Consider the following 22,967-nt stretch of genomic DNA (forward strand, 5'->3'; position numbering starts at 1 on the left):
CTTATAACCAAAGATTTAATTTTTTTAACTGTAAAAGGCTCATTGTACTTGTGATGCATTACCCCCAACACTGATTTTCAAACATACCTTCACATTACAGTTCTTACTGAATAGACAGACATTTTAATCCTTTACCACATAATAACAAGGCCCTGTAAATTTTTAATCCCCACAAAAAGCCAAGCCCATGGTCATCCCTTACTGTATATCAACATCCAAAAACCATTTGAGCAATCACTCAACAGACCACAATTTCAACCCTTATTTTAAGGCTGCTCACCCCTGCTGCAGTTGTCACCCAAATGCTCCAATCACACCCCTCCATCTCTTCCAAAGGCCATGCCCCTTTCTCACCATATTTGTCTGATCTCAGCCAATAGGGGGCCTCTACTGGGTGTGACCTGGGAGATGGTTTGTCTGGTGTCTTTATAAAACTCTACAGAGATGGGTGAAAGTTTGCACTTTCTGTCAGCCCTGCAATCCAGAGGGAGGATAAGGAGAGAGAAAGAGAGAGGGGAGAAAGAATCAAGGGGCCATCCGTTTTGTCCCTATCCCACACTTTTAAAAAGTGTTGGTGCGTACTCTCTTTTGCTCAGATTTATTGTTTGTTTGCTTGTTTAATTTAAATAACTAGGGGATTCATTCGTTTCTCAGTGACCTGTGAAAAAAACCTTAAAACTGGATTGTCTGCATCGGAGTAGGAATCCAAGACATCTACATCTCGTGTTTTTTTTTTGTTTGTTTTTTGAAGTCTCCCCTTTGAGCAGACAGGATGGAGAACGCACACACCAAGGATACAGCAGAATGCCTGGCCTACTTTGACGTGAGCGAGACCACAGGCCTCACTCCAGATCAGGTCAAGAAAAGCCAAGCCAAGTACGGATTCAACGGTGAGGAAAGCATGGTCAAATGATGGAGGCATCTCAAAAAATGTTATATATGTTTGATTACAATAAAAAAAAAAAATAGAAAAAAAACTTTGGGGACGAATTAACAGAACAGGTCATTTTGAAGGGAGGTAGCAAGAATTCCCAACTTTGTAATAAGAACATGCTTAGTTGTGATTAGTTGAGAATAGACAGACAAAGTGGAGGAAAATGTTTGAGTTCTAGTGTCTCAAGACTTAAAAAAAAAAAAATCCAATTCAAATGCATTAAAATTTTGATAATACACCATACATCTCCAGAAGTATTTTCAAGAACTTGAACAGATGCACTTATCCATGCAGTATAATAACATACATTTGCAAGATTAAGAATAGGGGAAAAAAAGAAGAAACACAGCTGAAACAGGGGCCATTTTAAGCCTACATGGACTTCAGTAGAAGGTCAAACAGAAGGACAAATGGTCAGTCAGAATGGAGATTTGTACTGTCATTTAATATGCTATGTTATGGTGGTTGTTGATGGGAAAGATATTAATGGCTAATTCTAATGGTTCTGTTTCTACCCACCTCTGCCATTAAACTGTCTACTGGACCAAACTGACCAATCACAGAGCTGCCCGCTGAAGAAGGTAAGTTCTCAGTTTACTGTTATCATAGATTTATAAGACAAAGACCTAGATTCAGAATTGACATCATGTCTGTTTTTTTATGCAGATCAGTTGCTTTAAAACATGCAATTTGATTTATGCACTTCTCCTTTCAATCAAACAAAGACCATGCTTGGTGTGCTCACCATTTGGTCATATTGACTTTCTGATTCAACTATATAAAAAACCTTTCTCTCTCAGGTAAGAGCATCTGGGAGCTGGTGGTTGAGCAGTTTGAAGATCTTTTGGTCAGGATCCTGCTGTTGGCTGCCTGCATCTCTTTTGTAAGTAAATAGAAACCACATAACATTTGATTTACAGACACTGAGCTGTAACATTTTAATGAACAGACTGGGTTTCATTTAGAGGTGCAGACAATGATTAATAATGTGAATGTGAAGGACAGGGACACATTCCCATCCGTTCCTGTCAATCAAGCCAAATGGTAACCCTTCAGCCTAGAGTATATAATGGGTAGACAGTAATCCAGCTGTTTATATGTGCCGGGTATTATGGGACTCTTATAGTTACGTGAAACAACACTGCTAGCATGAGGTGCTAGGCATCTTTAGTTAGTCCCAGATATATACATGCCCTCACTTTTGAAATCGGAGTACTTGCCGCTCTGATAATGAATGAGTGACGGCATATAAAACTGCCGTTCTTTCTTTCTTCCAAATCTGTTTTGGAATAAATGAAGCAGAAGGCATTAGTTCTGCTGTTTTGTTCAGGCCTTCGTCGAGCCTTATCACAGCTGCCATTATGGCCTTAGAAGGCCAAGATAGAAGCTTTGAGGAGAAGCAAGGACAGAGAAAGAATAGACAGAGAAAAAGAAAAGAGAGCGAGAGTGAGTGAGTGATTAAGACAGAGAGAGAAAGAGAAGAGAGTGTTATTTTAAGGTGGTCTTAAGCCAGTACAAGAAACTGAATCCACCAACAAAGGTCAGTGATGGAAGGAATGAAAGACAGATTGGTGGAGAGACTGTAAAGGTGAAGGAGAGAAAGACAGACAGCAGGTGTCCTCCTGCCATAAAACAAGCAATGTGTGTGCACACGTGAGAATTACTGGATCAACTGTACACCACACTCCACAATAACTTCATGTACAGATGAGGTGTGTGTGTGTGTGGGGGGGGGCACTTACTTGCGCAAAACTTTCAGAGGGTACACGCACACACATTGGTTATGGGTGGTTTACAGGGACTCTACATATGCATATTATTTTTATACTGTGTAAACTGTATTTTCTATCACCCTACACCAATACTACACCTAAACCTGCCCCTTGCAGGACACTGAGCATTTTTAGATTTTCAAGTCTAGATTTTAGTATATTTTTAAGCCTTTTAAATTACAGGGACACAGGAAGTGTCTTCATAAACCATAAACCACCTTTACATTGTAATACCCATGTCATTATACAAATGTGTCCTCATAAACCACCCAAACTGGTGCACAATTTTACATACATCTACGGTCTCTTTAATAAGACTCTAATAAGATAGATTTATTCAATTTGTTTTTTTTATATCTCCCATATGGATCTTGGATGTGTCTCTCACAATCTCTCTGGCTCTCTCTGTTCATCAGGTACTGGCTTGGTTTGAGGAAGGTGAGGAAACAGTCACTGCCTTCGTCGAGCCATTTGTCATCCTTCTCATCCTTATTGCTAATGCTGTCGTTGGAGTATGGCAGGTGAATCTGCACATCTATTTTAAAACAGTGGCCCCAAAAAGAATCTGGATACTAGAGGCAACCTCCAAAATAAAATAATAAATAAATAAATTGTATGACAAAATGTTAAACTTAGAGCCAATTATTGTTAAAATAAAAAGAGAAATGTAAAATTTTAAATACATTCTTAAATGAAATAAAAATTAAAGAAAACACTTTTCAGACAAAACATGTTTTTAAGGTTTTAAAATCGTAATACAGTAGATATTTTGTTAAAAATGAAGACAAAAATGTTCTGGTAATGTGATGAACTACACTTACAGTAACACTGTATGTATATTGAGAGAAGCAGACCTCATAAATCTACTATTGGTAAAATACGCTTGCCCAGTTGGTTCAAATTTTTTTGGGAAAATGACTAAATTGAAGATATCACTAAGAAAAGCTCCAGCATATTTTTTTGTAGACACCAATTGTAGTTATCTTGCATTTATCGAATACAATAAAAATAATAATAGAAACATTTCAAGAGTAACGTAAAACTACAAAACTATTTTTGGGACCACTATCGAAATAAACAGTGAATGCAAGCATTAGAACCCAGAGTGGTGTAAATGACATCAGAGGTTAAAGGTTAGACACAGCAGTATTCACAAAGATCCAGTAGGAAAAAATATTAGAGGCTGATCAGGTTTCATCAAGTGCACATACAACTGGCACAACAGTCATTTGGAAAGTATGCACACCCTTGGAAGATGAGAGTCGTCAAGGTGTAAAATATAAAGGGGAGCAGGAACTGATCAAGGACTTTGTTTTCACAGGAGCGCAATGCGGAGAGCGCCATCGAGGCTCTGAAGGAGTATGAGCCAGAGATGGGCAAAGTCTACCGCGCAGACAGAAAGAGCGTACAGATGATCAAAGCCAGAGAGATTGTTCCTGGAGACATTGTGGAAGTGTCAGGTATACCAGTGGAGCAGAGCATCATTAACACAAAACAATCTCATAGTTCTCTAACACGCAAGAAGAGTGCAATGGTCTGAAAATGGAAATGCAGAGTAAGCAACACCCTCAAGCCAACAGTTACACAGTGGTGTCAAGGTACGAGGCACATGTGCAGAGGGGACAGGACTATATAAGACTAATGCCCTTGAGAAAGTGTGAGCATCTTTTTAAGGCAGTTACGGGGCGGGGGGGGGGGGGGCATTGTGTGACAGTGGAAGGAAGAATATAGAGTAATGGGATCAGAAAAGGCCAAAAAAACTGGCGAGAGCATGGGCAAAGAAAAGGCCGGTATATAAATACATCCCAGCACCTGTTCCTCTACTTGCGTTCTTTCAATCCCTTGCCCCTTCTCTTTCCCTCTTCCACCTGTTCCTTCCTCATCACTCATTTTTTGTCTCTAGGCCACTTGTTTACACCGTGTTGAAGGTCAGCTGGTCCTTTTCATTCTTCTCTTTTATGCATTTGCCCCTTGAACAGGTCCCCCTTTTGAGTCTCTAATCTTTCACCAATAGATCAGCAAACATTATTGACAGCGGCATAATCTTTAGACTAGACTAATCTGGTGAGCCATTTTCCCCCAGAGAAGCTTCAACATAACTGCTTGGATGTTTTTTTATAGTTCTGAAGACCCTGGTTGGCTGGTTCATGTTGGTTTAAGTAGGGACGAGGCTAAACTCGTAGTAATGGACAGCCTTGGAATTGAAGAATATAATAATAATAATAATAATAATAATAATAATAATAATAATAATATACAACAGAGAAGCTTTAAATATAAAGTTTAAGACAATTTTGGAATAAAATAATTTTTTTTACAATAGGTATTAAGTTTCAATGGTATTTTCTTCTTCGCTTACCTCCGTATAAAGTAGTGTTTATCAGAGCAGCGCTGGTTTGTTTACATCTATAACCAAGGAAATGCTGTATTGCTGCTGTTCCATAAGCGCCACCTGCTGTCAGAGAGTGAATTTGCATGTCATTCAGCCCCAGTGATGTTTTTGTTTCATGCAGATATGTTTTATGAAACATAATTTTACAGGATAAAGTCAGACTGTTCTGTTTTCACTTTAAATCTTGAAATTATTTAGTTAAAAAAAAAAAAACTTCTCATGCAACGTGTGTAGCATCTTTGTGTAGATTGTGATTAAAATGCAGTAGTTGCCTCTAATTTCCAATGGCTACAGATATTTTTGTTTAAGGTCAGTTTGCTTGTTAAAGAGCAAATAAATAATAAATGTTTAAAAAAAAATTACATTTGCTTGTAAAAAAAGAAAAGGAGGTGGGGGTCACAAAACATCATGATCGGTGCATCACTAAATAAATACTGAATAAAAGGCCTCAAATTAGGAGGACAAATTATTTCTGGTCTGAAATAAAGGCGGAGGTCAGGGATGTTATGGTTAATTAAGGTTGGTAACCACTGCCCTAACCCCAAGCGTCACTGTATTTCTGTATACTTCTTACTATGAGTACTATGAGATTTGAGTATGAATTGTTCTTCACATGTGTGTTCTTAATTCTCAACTTTTTCCTGTATAGTTGGTGACAAAGTCCCTGCTGATATCAGAATCACCGGCATCCGCTCTACAACTCTGCGTGTTGATCAGTCTATCCTCACTGGTTAGTCTCCGATTTACAATATCTGTCCAGTTACCTCTCAATATTCACAAAACATTGCATATATCTTTATCCTTCTCTCACCTTTGTTCTCACTTTATCCTCAGGTGAGTCCGTCAGTGTGATTAAACACACAGAGTCTGTCCCTGACCTCAGGGCTGTCAACCAGGACAAGAAGAACATGCTTTTCTCTGTGAGTTTCTCTTTCTTCAGCTTTTTGCTGTACCTCTCTTCTTTCTACAGCACTAGCATCTACACGCTCTCTCCCACCCGTTTTCCCAGGGCACTAACATCGCTGCTGGCAGGGCTGTCGGAGTTGTGGTTGCCACCGGCGTCTCCACTGAGATCGGTAAAATCCGTGACCAGATGGCTGCCACTGAGCAGGAGAAGACCCCCTTGCAGCAGAAGTTGGATGAGTTCAGTGAGCAGCTCTCCAAAGTCATCTCCCTCATCTGTGTGGCTGTCTGGCTCATCAACATTGGCCACTTCAATGACCCTGTTCACGGTGGCTCCTGGATCCGCGGTGCAGTCTACTACTTCAAGATCGCTGTTGCTCTCGCTGTAGCTGCCATCCCCGAAGGTGAGAAAATAGGAGTCATGATACAAATCAGGGTACAGCAGGGAAAATCAGGAGTAAAATTCATACAAGATTCAGGATTCAACTTTTCAATGCAGACTTTGTAAATGGAGTAATCCAACACATCGGTTTCTTTCCAAATAGGTCTGCCTGCTGTCATCACCACATGCTTGGCTTTGGGAACCCGCCGTATGGCTAAGAAGAACGCCATCGTCCGTTCTCTTCCCTCTGTAGAGACTTTGGGCTGCACATCTGTCATTTGTTCAGACAAGACCGGCACCCTCACCACCAACCAGATGTGTGTTACAAAGGTTTGTAAGAGACATTGTCTTGCTTCAAGCAATCTCAAGCAAGCACCAATATACCAATCCTCTCGATACAACCACAAAACCTTTATGTTTTGCACACCGTTTAAGCTTTGTTCTCTTGGTATTTAGATGTTCATCATTGAGAAGGTGGATGGTGATTCTGTGACTCTTGACCAGTATGACATTTCTGGATCCAAGTACACACCAGAGGGAGAAGTGTAAGTCATTTCATATTTATTAAGTGACTCGCATGCAAACAGATACACACAGAAAGGCTCACCATTCTCCTTACTTTAACGTACAGAACTAAGGGTGGACTTCCTGTCAAGTGTGGCCAGCATGACGGCCTTGTGGAGCTGGCAACCATCTGTTCCTTGTGCAATGACTCATCTCTGGACTACAATGAGGTAAACAAACAATATATTCATTCTTCCATTTGTGAAGCCACAACTGAGCTTAAAGGGATAATTTACCCAAAAATGAAAATTATGTCATTAATGATTCACCCTCAAGCCTCACACGCTTCAGTTTATGTAGTAAACAAACCCTTACGTCTCAACCATTCATTCATTCACACAGAGACGTGCAGAAGATGCAGCGTCTCCAACTTTTCAACCAACTTTTGCAGCTTAACATTTACAGATACTGGTCCATATGGAGGTTTGATTTGATTAATTTATGCTAACTTTGACAAATTCCATACTGTCCATATTAAAATGCAAGTTTAATTTTCATGACTGGATTTTGAGATTCCGTCCACGTTTTCTGCTTTGCTGAAATCAAAGCGCTTTATGCGTCAAGAAGCAGGTTGAGGGGGTACTCCGTACCACCGGTACTTAAAGAAACCTGGTACAGTCACATTTTCATTTTTTTTAGTACCGACTTGGTACCGAAGTACCGGGTCTTTTGACAACACTAAAGGACAGTATACCGTACACACACTTTCAATGGAGGGACAGAAAGCTCTCGGACTAAATCTAAAATATCCTAAACTGTGTTCCGAAGATGAACGGAGGTCTTACGGGTTTGGAATGACATGAGGGTGAGTCATTAATGACATCATTTTCATTTTTGGATGAACTAACCCTTTAACGCTCACTCTCTTGTTTTAAAGTCTAAAGGAATCTATGAGAAAGTGGGTGAAGCTACAGAGACTGCCTTGTGCTGCCTGGTTGAAAAGATGAACGTGTTCGGCACTGATGTCCGTGGTCTGTCCAAGGTGGAGAGAGCCAACACATGCTGTTCTGTAAGTACTTCAACCTCTTCAGGGCTCTCTAAGCTCATGTTGGTCAGCTGTATTGTGTCCTTTGGAATTGATTGCAATTCTAAGTTTAAATCTTTAGCCCTAATTTATGATTCAAATATCAAAAGGATATCTATGATAGTGGTGTTTCTATACACTTAGTTCATGGTTGGATGTGTTGTAATAGTTAACGGTCAAATTCATGTTCCAAGATTGAATTTTAATTTAATTCCAATTCAAACGTAATATCAATGTAGTTTTCTTCTCTTGGTTACCTAGGTGATCAAGCAGCTTATGAAGAAGGAATTTACTCTTGAGTTCTCCCGTGACAGGAAGTCCATGTCTGTCTATTGCTCCCCTACAAAGGCCTCCAAGGCCTCTGTTGGAAACAAGATGTTTGTCAAGGTAAGACCAATCCTTAAAAAGTAACCTATTAAAATTGATTGCCGTAAGGAGAATCTAAATCACAAAATCGTTATTGTCACAGGGTGCACCTGAGGGTGTTATTGACAGATGTGCCTATGTGCGTGTTGGAACCTCCCGTGTGCCCCTGACTGCTCCAGTTAAGGATAAGATCATGGCTGTGATCAAGGAATGGGGAACTGGCCGTGATACCCTGCGCTGCCTGGCACTGGCAACCTGTGACAACCCTCTGAGAAAGGAGGAAATGAACTTGGAGGACGCCACCAAGTTTGCTCAATATGAGGTATTTGTGTGAAAGAGAAACAAGGACATCATTGGTATTTCAACTAACATGATAACTGAATTTTGCTTTCCTCACAGACTGATCTCACCTTCGTAGGTTGTGTTGGTATGCTGGATCCTCCTCGTAAAGAAGTTATTGGATCCATTGAGCTGTGCAGGGCTGCTGGTATCCGTGTGATCATGATCACAGGTGAATCATGTTCAATCCTTAAATCAGTGCCCATATTTGTTGAAACAGCACCAAAACTGTCCCATAGAGTGCCTAGTAAATAACAGTGTCAAGGTCCAGAAAAATATGAAAGACATTGTCAGTGGTTCAACTGTAACTTTATGAAGCGGCGAGAATACTTTTGGCTTGTCTTTCATATTTTCTGGACTTTTACATGGTTATTTACTTGGCAGTCTATGGGACAGTCACAAGCCTCCCAGTTTTCATCCAAAATTTCTTAAACGGTGTTCAAAAGATGAACTAAGCTTTTATATGGTTTGGAACGACATGGGGGTAAGTGATTAATTACAAAATTTTCTTTTTTTGGATGGAGAAACCCTTTAAGAATACTCTTATAATGTATTATAAATATGGACTTAAATATATTGCAATAATATATTGCAATAAACCTGAAAAAATAATATCTCCTTCCCAGGTGATAACAAAGGTACCGCTGTGGCTATCTGCCGCCGTATTGGCATCTTCGGTGATGATGAGGATGTGACAGGCCGTGCTTTCACTGGCCGTGAGTTTGATGACCTGCCACTGGCCCAGCAGAGAGAGGCAGTGCGTAAGGCCTGCTGTTACGCTCGTGTTGAGCCCTCCCACAAGAGCAAGATCGTTGAGTTCCTTCAGGGTTTTGATGAGATCACTGCCATGGTAAGGGAGCGAATGTCACAAAAGCATAAATAGTATCTTGGTCACTTGATCAGAAATATATTTAACATGCTTGCGTTTTTTTTTTTTATTCCATACCTCCTCTACACACTCCTCAGACTGGTGATGGTGTGAATGATGCTCCTGCCCTGAAGAAGGCAGAGATTGGCATTGCCATGGGCTCTGGCACTGCTGTTGCCAAGTCAGCCTCGGAGATGGTCCTGGCCGACGACAACTTCTCCAGCATCGTGTCTGCCGTTGAGGAGGGCAGAGCCATTTACAACAACATGAAGCAGTTCATCCGCTACCTCATCTCCTCCAACGTCGGAGAGGTTGTGTGGTGAGTGACAATCTCTCTCTCATACGTTTACCCTCTGGAATAGGTTTGACTCGGAACCTGATTTATTTTCTCCATCTTCTTCAGTATCTTCCTGACTGCTGCTCTTGGTCTTCCTGAGGCTCTGATCCCAGTTCAGCTTCTGTGGGTGAACCTGGTGACTGACGGTCTTCCTGCCACCGCTCTGGGATTCAACCCCCCGGATTTGGACATCATGAGCAAGGCTCCCCGCTCCCCCAAAGAGCCCCTCATCTCTGGCTGGCTCTTCTTCAGATACCTGGCCATTGGAGGTGTGCTTAATTTCATTTTTCTGCTTCATCCCTGATCCATTCTAGGTTCACAATGTATTCAGTGATACTGAGCCTTCCCTGATTATCTCAATTAAGGATTCTGTTCAATCTCTCGCTCAGGTTATGTTGGTGCTGCAACTGTCGCTGCTGCTGGCTGGTGGTTCATTTACTGCGAAGATGGCCCCATGGTCTCCTTTTACCAGCTGGTGAGAATCTAGCATTATCTAGCGGAGAATTAAACAATCGATAAATATGAAAGACAGTAAAAATGTGTACATTTCAGAATAAAATAATAATGCTATACCTATTCTCTGTCCCCAGTCCCACTTCATGCAGTGCACTACGGAGAACGAGGAGTTTGCTGGCATTGAATGTGAGGTGTTCGAGGCTGCTCCTCCCATGACAATGTCTCTGTCTGTCCTGGTCACTATTGAGATGTGCAACGCTCTGAACAGGTCAGTACTTAACAAATCCAAACATCATAAAGCAGTTGATCATAAATGTTTTTATGCTGATTGTAACATACAATGATGCATGGTTTCGCAGCTTATCTGAGAATCAGTCTCTGGTGCGTATGCCTCCATGGAGCAATTTGTGGCTGGTGGCAGCCATGAGTCTCTCCATGTCTCTGCACTTCATGATCATCTATGTGGACCCTCTGCCTGTAAGTACTGTCTGTGTCCATCCAGCATGCTGAATTTGGTTCATGTGTTTAGCAATATCACTATGCTGGCAAAGGGGCCGCCACTAGGGGGCGATGTAAGACGTGTGCCCAGGTGCCTTATGAAACCATATTCAAGTCCAGCCAAGAGACATTTCTATCATGTCCAAGTCACGTCCCCAACACTGATTAAATTGCAAATCCATTATAAAATAAAGCGGCGATATTCTTATTCTTTAATTAATTCATCACATCATTGTTTCAATCCAGCTGGTTTTTGTTATCTGCGGTTATTTGCTAATCTCCGTCTTGCCCTCGAACAGTTGATCTTCAAGCTAACCCATCTCAGTGTGGCCCAGTGGATCGTTGTACTGAAGCTCTCCTTCCCCGTCATCCTCATTGACGAGCTGCTCAAGTTTGTTGCCCGCAACTACTTGGAGCGTAAGTAACCATTTAAAGCAAATGGTAAATCTTGACAAATTTCGATAAAAAAAAATATATATATATATATATATATATATATATATTTTTTTTTTTTGCAAATGATTAATCAATTATGAAAAAATTAAAAAATATATCCTGGACGTTGATATTTAAAATAAATTCTAAGCATATTTAAAGTAACATACAAATACAGAACTAAATACTGGTTAAAATGACTTAAACAACTTACTGTATTGTATGTCTTGAAGACCTGACTAACTGTTTAACAAGCAAATAAAAATTTCCTATCATGACTTATTCATTTCCCTTTTAAATTTGTATTCTCCTTTACTTATCTCTTGTCCTGTTTTTGAACCCTCCTCTCTGCGCTCCATTTCTTCTGGTGGTGTAAATACTCCTCTTTTTTACCCTTTTCCTCCTCACTCAATCCCCTGGTCAACCCTTCTTTATTTTATCCCAGCCTAATCCTGTTCCCTTCCATGTTCCTGTAACAAAGCAAGGTATCCCACAATCCTCTCTGTCCATGCCTGCCTGCATCCCTGTGTCTGTTTGTGTATGGACAAACTACATTCTTTGGTTTGTTGATTGACATCAACACTTGCTGATTGCTCCTCAGAGAGTACAGTAATGCTCCATATAGCAACAGATGCCACTGTATAATCTTAATACCATTATCAGCAGAGAAAATGCAGTCTTAATGCTACATTCATACTCACACATATGCTTTGGTATGATTAATTCAGACAGATTCTGTTCATTAAAAACAATTAGGTTAAAGAACATTTCCATATTTAAAGATCAATTTTAAGACTATATATTTAGGATTATGTGATTAAAAGCAATGTGTGCCTATATTATTTAAACATTTTTGTGGACCATCTTTAAGCCATCCTGTACCACATAATTTATTTTCTCGAACAGTGAAAGATGACAATCTAGTGTCCAAAAGGTGGGACTGAAAAACGAAGAAACGAGCAAAACAGCAGAAAAATTAAGTTCGTCAGGAGTGGAAAAGAAAGCCACTGTGAACCAGTGAAAGTCAACCATGAAATGTAAAACCTTATAGAAAGGAAAAAAAATATTTAAGTAAAATGTGTTATGTATATGTATTAAGACTATATATATATATATATATATATAGTTGTGAACAGTATGTTCTAATGAAAATGCTATTCTTAAAATAAAGATATGTATAAAAAGCAAGTATCATCTGTTACTGTCTTTTAGTTGACTCTTTATTTCTTTTATACACATGTAATGCACCCAGATTTGTTACTAACATGTTACATTTATATGAATTAACATTTATTCGCTCTATTCAAACTTAGATTTAGTGTTTTATCATCTCATCACTCCTCTGTTCATTGGCTCAGGCACCAGATACTTCATAATGAAATGTTGTCTATTTCCATTAAAGTGACTTAGGCCTTAAATTGAATGCACAAATAATTATACTAGGGTAGGTAGTATTATAGCAGGGGGCAACTAATACACACAAACTTTATTCAGGTTAAAGTGATGGTATCTTTTCAGTATAACTTCTCTATCTGTCTGAGAACAGTAAATATGAATGGTTCACTTTGAAAAAGTTTCAACAAAAAAAAAAAAAAAACATTAGAGGTACAAAAACTATTTTAATATTTTCTTAGGTTGTCTAAGGCTTTAATGCAATTAATTTCAAGTAATATTTATGTAATCTCTTAAAGGAATATGCTAACACTATCGCTGGTGGATATCATAAATGATTTCATCATGGCTGTGAAGCTGGGGGCAATTGTAACTACTTCTGAACAAAAATGGTATGAATTTGAAGATTTAATCTTTAAAACACTAATATATTGTAAGACTAGCATCTAGTCAACAACTAATTACACTTTACTTATTAATACAGTGTAAAAAGGTTGCATCTCATTTCAAACAATTATAATGCATTTACCATTAAATTTTTCACTTTAAAACATTAAGACAGTTAAAGTAATTAGTGCCATATAAAGGTGAAAAATACATTATATGGAATATTAAATATTATGACAGTCCTTCTCATAATATGTTAATTAATGATATTGTTACTTTGGCACATATACTTTTTTCTTATAGCGATAGAAGGTAAATCTGTAGTAGTCTGGGTTATATAGGGAAAAATATATATTATAAAGTTACAACTGCCCCCAGTATATTTTTATTTTGCTGGTGACAGATGCTGAAAATAAGTAATATATATCCATCGGTGTCTATTAGGAAAAAAGGATTAGGTTGGGGAGATAAAACTTACACTGCAGTAGCAATAAGTCTAGTACAGCTAGTAGTCAGTGTATTAGTATTTCACAAAATTCAAGTATTAGCAATTCCAGTTTGTCCAGATTTAAAAGTTATCATGTTTCCCCATATAGCTTGAGTTCATTAGAAGAAGTGTGAACCCATGAGTGCAGGAATGGCCGTTTCGTTCATGTCACTGTAGGCTTTTTTATTTTATTTTTTATGTAGGCAGCCCACCTCAGCTTGGCCCTTTCTTAGGACCACCTCCTTGCCCACCAGAATCTCTTCCCTTTGTTTGGCCAAAATGCCACCTATTCTTATACAGGTTCATGTGGCATCAGCAGGTAAATCAGTGTCTTCGATCTCCTCCCCTAGAATGTGCTTCACTTGGTTCAAAGATTCTGCCTGGCGAATCTGTTCCAATTTCACCTGAGATGAAATGAAAACAATGTTTCAAAATACTTATGCTTAAATCTTTTGCCACAGACAGAGTAGAAATCATGTAGTGAGGACATAGCCGTATGTGTGCCATCAACAACTGAACAGCAGAATTTATGCAGGATAGATTAAGAGGAGTATAAACTCAATGCTGATCCTAAATCAGTGAAGTACCTGCAGGGACTGCGACAGATGCACGAAATCCTTCTGCACGCCTTGACTAGTGTCTAGTTGAGAGCGCAGACTGATCACCTGACTGCGACACTCTAAACACTGCTGCTGTAATGCTGCCTGAAAGACAGACATAGAGAGATGTGAACTAGTGTATAATCAAATGCAATGATAGTCACCTATTCACCCCAAAATGCAGGCCTACCTTCTCCTGGATGTGAGATTTGTTCTCCTTCTGAAGGTGAGAAAGGGCCACTCGCAGACCCTGCACCTCCACACGACACTCCTGCAGCTCAGCCTCCAACTGCACACACAGATGAAACAATGACACCTTCTTATTAACTGCATTGTACACTCTAAACAATGTCAAACAACACTACACTACACTGTTGTCACATGACCTCATTATGTGCAAGTTTAACTTCGTGAAAGCATCCAATTATAAAGGGAGAAAAAATTTCTCCACTTTGTAATATGGTGTAAAAAATGTCTTAACTATTAGTAGTTGGATTAAAGGAGTCAAGCACAGATACATAAATACACAGATTATATACACACACATCATATTTAGAAAGTACAAATATTTAACAACAATAATATACAGATGTTTTTCCTTCCAGTTCATTTGTCATGATGAAATCGGCAGGCCAAGTTAAGACTAAAAGTAAAGGACCTAAGCTTACAGGGAAATCCTAAAGGTTACAGTGCCACTGAAGTACAAACAAGCAAATGCCACATGACATTCAAAAAATGTCTTAATAGACTGATTTGACTGAGTGTTTCAGCAATACACAGTGAACTCACATGAAAAGAAACAAGCAAAGGGATGTATTGAACATTTTTGAATGCGTCCTAGACTCATAAGAAATAACACCTGAGAATTAAAAGCTGCCATACCTTTTCCCTTTGGATCTGTATGCGGTCTGTCTCTACTGTCAGGCTGGCAAGCTTCACTGAGGGAGAGGGAATTCAATCACAAACTGACACTGGACACAGTTTCATGGCAATGCACTCAAATATCAACACCTACCCTCACACAAATAGGGTCTACACTATTGACAAACAAGTTAAAGTATATATGACTTACCTTCTAAAACTTCTGGAGAAGTAGATGGGACAAGAAAGATGAGGAGAAAAGACAAAAAGCAGAACATGTCATTGAGGAGAAAACGCAATCGGCAGACATGACTGAAATTATTCATTGTGAAACATTATTTAAAAGTTTTACGAACAGTGAGGGAAAGCAAAGTCTCTTTGTGAAAACGTGCATGTCAAAGGCATAAATGTAATGTACTCTAATGATATAGACAGACCGCTCTCCTCTGTGCGTGTCTCCAGCTGTTCCTGTAGGTTGACTATTTCAATACGAAGCCTCTCCTCACAGTGAGCTGCCTATGTATAGATACACACACTGACTAAATGACTTAAGACACACACACAACATTCAGCTCTGGCCTCCTTTCATCAAACCCGCTTGTAAACACACACACACACACACACCTCTAGTGTTGGACTGTGGGGTGGAAGGCTATTTTCATCCACATCAGTGTCTTCACCTTTCAGCTTGGAGAGCTCATTACAAACTCTCTTCTGAGAGAAAGACAGCTCTGCCTGCGTGGAAACAATTTGTGATCTTTTCAAGATTTTGGATTATGGATTCCTGCTGCCCTTTGATTGGACCATTCACCCGCTGCTACTCACCAATCTGCTCTGAACGGCATTTTGTGACTGGCTAAAAGATTTCTGTAGGTCTTCAAGGAGGGTCTCAGATGTTTGCACCTGAGACTGAAGCACTGATAACTGCAATAGACAAAACATAAATATATCAATATATTTGATATCTTTGCTTTGACAGTAATCAACTGTAAATTTGCTATATCAGGGTTTATGCTCAAAGCAATTAAACCCCATTGAAAAAAAACATTATATTATACTTCCACCCAAACGTTATTACATTATCACTGTATGATTGTTTTAACAAAAATATTAAGCAATGTGATTGCTTTCTGAATGTGTTTTATTTGGTCTGTGTAGCAAAAGACAGGATCTGAGTTTCTGTACCTGTTTCTGTGTCTCTGTGCTTTGCACATCCAGTTCTTTCTCCAGCTCAGCTTTCTGCTCTTGAAGATCGGTCACCTCCTCTTGAAGCTCTACAAGCTAAAAATGCCATATCAGATTCAACAAGTTAGCTGAAAGACATCATGCTCCAACCTGGGTGATCTCTAATGCACTGATTTACAAACAACAGGCTAGAAATGTCCTACACCTTTCGATGAATACATTTCCATGACGTTTCAAATCGTTTGCTATAACTAGATAAGGACTGCACTCATGAGGAGTAATTTCTAGCCGTTAGAGGCAACCGTAGAGTCAATTGTAACTAGAAAATCTTTCCATTATTTGAGATTTTGATAATTTTCATGACCTTTCCACACCTGACAATCACATTTTAAAATAAATCCTGATACAGTTTTCCATGGTCGTGAGAATCCTGCTATAAAAACTAGAAGCATACTGACTTGTGCTTGCAATTTGTCCCAGTCTGCATGTGTGACCAGTCTGTGTCCCGGCGGTGGCAGGTAGATTGCTTCAGGCACCAATGTTCCTGTGGACACCAGGGAGGCGGTGTCTTCTTGAGGGGGCGGATGTCGGGGCAAAGAGGGTGTGTCCAGAGAGAAAGAAGACAGGGAGGCAGAGTCACAGTGCTGGGGAAAGTAGTCCATCATAAGGCCTGTTGTCTCTGGGTCTGAATTCTCTCCTGACAGCTCCAGTGGATCAGAGTCTGAGCCTGAGCCCTCGTGATCAGCAGCTCGCAGGGAAGGGGAACCACCCTGTGGAGGACAGGTACTCTCCACCTTGCCCTTTTTAGAGACCACCTGCATGCACAAAGAAATCTGTAAAATGTAGTGACTTAGGTGCATTATAAGACAGAAAACAAAAGGTCTTTCATAAATTGAAACAAATATATAAAATAAATATACATCAGTACATACGTCTTGGCCTACACACAGAAGGCAGGACTCAGAAACACACAAACCTTCGTCTCCTTGGGCGAAGCGGCTCTCCTCCACTGTGCTCGTTCTGACTGCAGAACAGATATTCTAGCGTCATACTGAGCAACCGTTTCTAAGATGAGGGACAAAACAGGATGTGAAAAATGTGGGATCAGTCACAAAGAATCACTTAAACACATTCCTTGTCGCTTCCTGTTCTTTGGGTTAAATTCCATTTCATGACATTCAAATTGGCAAATGAAATAAAATTGCAATTAACAGAACTTCTGGATTCTAACATACTTCTAAATGCAACAGCTTACTGAACAAAAAAAAAAAAAAGTGTAAAAAAGAAAAAGAAAAAGAAAAAAAAAAAAGTGTAAAGGCAATTTTATCAATTGCATTTACACATTTAGCAGACTTTTTTATCCAAAGCGCCTTACACTGCACACAAGGCACACATTTTAACAGTTCATTCATTCCCTGGGAATCGAACTCACAACCATGGCATTGCTAGCCCTATGCGGTTCTATTTAGGCAACGGGAATTTGGTTGTTAATTGGATTGCGAAAAAGTGAATGTTGCATACAGGAATGTGATTGGCGTGGTGCAGACTTAAAAATGTCAGCAGGGATGAAGCGAGTTGCATCTCATTTTGATTAAAGATAACAAGGTCTTTCCGATGTCACTACAAAAAGCTCTGGCCTTACAACTCTTTTAGCTAGAAGTCTCCTTACTTTAAATTGGAAACACATTTCACCCCCACCTTGTATTAGTGAACTACAGATGTGTTTACTTGTATAAAGCTTGAGAAAATCAGGTTCTCAAGCTCTCGAGACATACATTTTTAGATGAGCTACTCCTCTAAAGACAAACTGTGGCTTTTCTCCATAGACGTTCCATGATTTATCAACAATGACAGACTTGTGCTTTACCTCCCACACTGCTTCGATCCCTCCCTCTCACTCCTCACCTCTCAGAGCCTCTTGCAAGGACTGAATCTCCTGGTCGCATTGATTTTGCAGTTCCTGCAGCTCCTCCTGTTTGCCAAGCTCGCAGATCTTCGCCACACCCTGCCAGTGCTCCAGCTGAGCTCGACACTCTATTAGCTGCGTCTGCAGGTCTTCTTCAGCTTCTACTGAAGGAAAACACAGAAGGACTTCAGAAACTTCTGAATAGACTTGTTCCGTTTCTACTCTACTGACTTATTTTTAAAGAATTGTTTAACACAGATGCATAATACAAAAATATAGGTGCTGGTCATATAATAAGAATATCATCAAAAAGTAGATTTATTACACTAATTCCATTCAAAAAAATGAAACTTGTAATGAGGTGTAATGAGAGGCCAGGTTGCTCTGATAGTGGCCTTCAGCTGCATTGTTGGGTCTGGCATATCGCATCTTCCTCTTCCCAATACCCCATAGATTTTCTATGAGGTTAAGGTCAGGCAAGTTTGCTGGCCAAAAAACCAGGTACTGGTAGCTTTGGCACTGTGTGCAGGTGCCAAGTCCTGTTGGAAAATGAAATCTGCGACTCCATAGAGTTGGTCAGCAGCAGGAAGCATGAAGTGCTCTTAAACTTCCTGATATACGGCTGCATTGACCTTGGACCTCAGAAAACACAGTGGACCAACACCAGCAGATGACATGGCACCCCAAACCATCACTGACTGTGGAAACTTAACACTGGACCCCAAGCAATGTGGATTGTGTGCCTCTCCTCCATACTCTGGGACCCTGATTTCCAGAGGAAATGCTAAATGTACTTTCATCAGAGAACATAACTTTGGACCACTCAGCAGCCATCCACTCCTTTTTGAAGCGAGACGCTTCTGACGCTGTCTGTTGTTCAAGAGTGGCTTGACACAAGGAATGCGACAGCTGAAACCCATGTCTTGCATACGTCTGTGCCTAGTGGTTCTTGAAGCACTGACGCCAGCTGCAGTCCACTCTTTGTGAATCTCCCCCACATTTTTGAATGGGTTTTGTTTCACAATCCTCTCCGGTGTGCGGTTATCCCTATTGCTTTTAAACCTTTTCTACCACATCTTTTACTGCCCTTCGCCTCTCTATGAATGTGCTTGGACACAAAGCTCTGTAAACAGCCAGCCTCTTTTGCAATGAGCTTTTGTGTCTTGCCCTCTTTGTGTAAGGTGTCAATGTTCGTGTTTTTGACAACGGTCAAGTGAGCAGTCTTCCCCATGATTGTGTAGCCTACAGAACTAGACTGAGACCATTTAAAGGCCTTTGCAGGTGTTTTGAGGTAATTAGCATTAGAGTGTGGCACCAGGTGTCTTCAATATTGAACCTTTTCACAATTCACATTTTCTCAGATACTGAATTTGGGATTTTCCTTAGTTGTCAGTTATAATCATCAAAATTAAAAGAAATAAACATTTGAAATATATCAGTCTGTGTGTAATGAATGAATATAGTATACAAGTTTCACTTTTTGAATGGAATTAGTGAAATAAACCAACTTTTTGATGATACTCTAATTATATGTCCAGCACCTGTTGGTGTGTGACAGATAAGTGACACACATAACAGAGCTGTAACAAGATGAATTTTGGCAATAGTACATGCCTACTCAGCACACAGACTTAATTTGTGAATACCTCCCTTACTGTATTACTGTACCTACTTAAAACATAAGCATATGAAAATAATTACAGTAATTCACAAAAAAAGTAGTAGGTTCCTAGTAGCCAGTCTGAATTGCTACAACTGAAATGTTTCCACAGTACAACTGAAATCTACCTCCTTTACTGTGTGTACAGCATACAATTTTTTTTTTTAAATAATTTATTGAACAGATTTTTGCCTATTCCAAAGGTTTTAGTAGGTTCCAAATAGCCAGTGTGAACCACTGACCACTCGTTAAGTGTATTTTACCACGCCAGGCTTAATGAGCAGATGAGGACACACCTGACCACCAATGGTCCTCGGGGAATGTTTCTGGACTTTGTGAAGTGTGAGCTGGCCACTTATGGATCGTCTCATTTACTGCTGTAACCCTTGTTCTCTGAATGAGGGAACAGAGACGTTACATCGATACTGACATATGGGGTCACTCTTGAAAGGCCCAATAACCTTCAGTGAAGAAGTAGGGATGTAACGATTCACTCAACTCACGGTGCAATAGGAATCACTATACTGATTCCATGATGTAATTTGTGTCACTTTTTTTTTTAATGATATTTAAGACAAATTATAAATGAAAAGGTGTCCTTTAATTATTGCTTGGACAAAATGCTGCACAATAATTTGTGACATTGAAATATGTCAAATAACAAAACTAAACTGAAATGTTAAAACAAACCCAAAATCAAATAAAGAAATAACACCAACAAAATAAATCTCTTCATATAAACAATCTTTGTCTGTGCTCATTCCATTTAAATTTAAAGACAAACATGGTTTGTTTAATTTCCCCATAAATGGTCCCCATAAATGTGTAGGGCAAGAACAGGACACAGCAGTGAGAGGCCAGGGTCTGCCTCCTCCAGGGGAGCTTGCAGCTTCACTACCTGATCTTGAAAGGGAGCGGTGGGACTTTCGTGAAGACACCGGGTGACAGGGACTAGTCAAAGGGCAGGACCTTGTACTGGTGTGCCCGACCCTTAAAAGCAAACCAGAGGAACAGGTCGATCAGGTCCTTCAGGTCGACTGCTGCAAACCAGTCCTGATGGCAAACGCATTAAAGAATGCTTTTCTGCATCAACATCTTGAAACGGGAGCTCGTGCAGGGCCGGATTCAGAACAGGGGAGTGCTAACCAGGGCTCCAGATTCTGCATGAACGGTACCAGTGAAATCACAGAGGTGCCCAAGGAGGGCCAGTTAGGTGGAGAACTAGGGCCCAAAAGAGCAAAAGAATGGTCAATTTAAATAAGAAAATCTGCCTGGATCAGAGGGTCCCGCGGTGGGCTGACAGGCACCGTATGAGGAATTGGCACGTCATTCAACCACTGAGGTGAAGGAGTGGAATTCCTGTAATTCCAGTACAGGAATTACTGTAATTATTTTCACACAAAATATTTGTGCACTGTACATACAGTAAGGGAGGCATTGGCAAGATTTCAGCTGTAGTAAGTCAGTCTGGACAGCAGAAACCTACTACAATATTTGGAATATGAAGAAGAAGAAAAAAAAAAAAGAGGAAAAAGAGCTTTTGGTTAATTTCAGAATTTTTCAGTTTTTTTTATTTGTATTTTTTATTTACTGTATGTAGGCTACTGTAAAATTCCAATAAATATATTTTATTTCTGTACTTGCATAAAATGAGGTATTCTAACCTCTATTAAGTCACTCTTGAGTACTACAAGTTTAACAATGTGTACTATTAAATGTTAAAAGTTATTGTTATTACAATAATTTTGTCGTTTAAACCAGTTGAAGGAATTTTCAGATGATCCCTTCAGCTTTGTGTACCGTGACACTGCGTCAAAGCTTTCTCGGGTATGAACTGCAGCTAAAACAGACGTAGAGTTTTAAATTAATTTTTTTTTAGATATACAATGGTTGCATATTGTTAAAACTAGTTAACGTTAAAACTTTGTAAGAATGTCGACTCTAGAGAACAGTGGCGGGAAAGTCAACATCGAACCTAAAACTTTAGGGCGCTAAAACACGACTGTCATCAAAGCATGCTCACATTTTGTTTAATGCACAAACGTGGTCTAATTTAAGAGCTTCGGCAGCTAACGTTTACACGATCAGATATATTTGCACGTCAAGCTGAAATGACTTACTCATTTAATCGCAACAATCTCTGAATAATTGCCCAAAATCGACACAAACCTCTACTCTTAGACTAGATGTAACGTTAATGGTTGTTCATACCATTGTGCTCCTCAATGCGCGATGCTGTCGTGTCCGACACTTCCATGGTTTCACGGCATTTATCTCGATATTTTCCTTTCGTTTCGTTATTATTCTCTTTGCCCGCATCCGTCTTCCTTTTCCTGTGTGAAGTGCAGCAGGTCCGGCCTTCATCAAAACTGCACCAAGAGTTCAGGAAACAACTTTCCCCGGTTCAGTCTTGCGGATATTACCTCACCATCCTCCCTAGAGTCGCACACGCGCGCTGATCGTTTCCAAACCTAGTGAACTGAATACAGAGAGCGCGCCATCAGCTGACTGAGAACACGCCCGTGATGCTGTCCAGCTAGCCAGCTTACTAGGATTTGAAACATAGCCGATCCCATGCGGTCTTCGTTGGAAAATGTATGCAAAACATTTGGAGATGGGTTTGAATATTTTCCTAAACGTTTGGTTAATTGTGCATTTGAATGTCAAATAAAATAAAAAGCTAAATAAAACACTTGTATAGACACCGCAGGTTGTCGATTACGGACTGTAGGTTGCAAAATGCAGGATATATAATTGCCATGACATCCATTTCCCTTTACTTTAAAAACAATGTAATAGTGTTCAAATCGCTTTTTCAAGTGTATTTTTCATATAGAATATTTTACGATCTCTGTAGAAATTATGTTTGACAATGATATTGATGTCAATATAAAAAACTAGAAACTTGTCTGATGCAGGAAAAATGGTTCCCACTGTTTTTGACCAGTGAATTTGCATGCAATTCTTAGTAACCTTTGTGGTCAGTTCTGATAAATGAACAAGGATTTGTTGTAATAGGTTTGATTCAGAGCAAAAGAATCGGAGCAGCATATCATCAAGTGGTCTATTTAGAAGTAAAGGTCTAACTGCAGAATTTTACTCAAATCTGGGCCTAGGACAATCATGGACACATGGTTTTGTTTTCAACAAAGATAAAAAATTAATCTGATTTAAAGTCTAAATTGATACAACCTAAAGAACAACGAAGACTCTAACTATG

General features: G+C 39.6%; 2 protein-coding genes across 2 annotated transcripts; one reads left to right on the forward strand and one right to left on the reverse strand.

The window, feature by feature from the left end:
- The first annotated feature begins 424 nt into the window (after window positions 1-424).
- LOC127948414 (sarcoplasmic/endoplasmic reticulum calcium ATPase 1-like) lies at window positions 425-12,348 on the forward strand. Its single transcript, XM_052544851.1, has 24 exons — window positions 425-574; window positions 752-890; window positions 1,498-1,515; window positions 1,735-1,817; window positions 3,123-3,227; window positions 4,028-4,166; window positions 5,748-5,828; window positions 5,933-6,018; window positions 6,108-6,405; window positions 6,547-6,713; window positions 6,840-6,928; window positions 7,015-7,117; window positions 7,825-7,956; window positions 8,233-8,358; window positions 8,441-8,659; window positions 8,737-8,848; window positions 9,303-9,526; window positions 9,643-9,863; window positions 9,948-10,150; window positions 10,271-10,356; window positions 10,472-10,605; window positions 10,697-10,814; window positions 11,135-11,252; window positions 12,177-12,348. Exons 2-24 carry the CDS (start codon window positions 773-775, stop codon window positions 12,212-12,214), a joined length of 3,018 nt encoding a protein of 1,005 aa, XP_052400811.1. The 5' UTR covers window positions 425-574; window positions 752-772; the 3' UTR covers window positions 12,215-12,348.
- A 111-nt stretch (window positions 12,349-12,459) lies between these two features.
- Window positions 12,460-22,193, reverse strand: rabep2 (rabaptin, RAB GTPase binding effector protein 2). The gene is made up of 13 exons (XM_052544861.1): window positions 21,959-22,193; window positions 18,087-18,248; window positions 17,158-17,246; window positions 16,640-16,996; window positions 16,182-16,277; window positions 15,822-15,920; window positions 15,621-15,731; window positions 15,434-15,512; window positions 15,208-15,219; window positions 15,018-15,073; window positions 14,326-14,424; window positions 14,124-14,240; window positions 12,460-13,940 (listed from the first exon to the last, which is right to left on the reverse strand). The coding sequence occupies exons 1-13, from the start codon at window positions 22,002-22,004 to the stop codon at window positions 13,839-13,841; spliced, it is 1,425 nt and encodes a 474-aa protein (XP_052400821.1). The 5' UTR covers window positions 22,005-22,193; the 3' UTR covers window positions 12,460-13,838.
- Window positions 22,194-22,967: the final 774 nt, after the last annotated feature.

Source organism: Carassius gibelio, chromosome A3, assembly GCF_023724105.1.
Source record: "Carassius gibelio isolate Cgi1373 ecotype wild population from Czech Republic chromosome A3, carGib1.2-hapl.c, whole genome shotgun sequence".
Taxonomy (NCBI): domain Eukaryota; kingdom Metazoa; phylum Chordata; class Actinopteri; order Cypriniformes; family Cyprinidae; genus Carassius; species Carassius gibelio.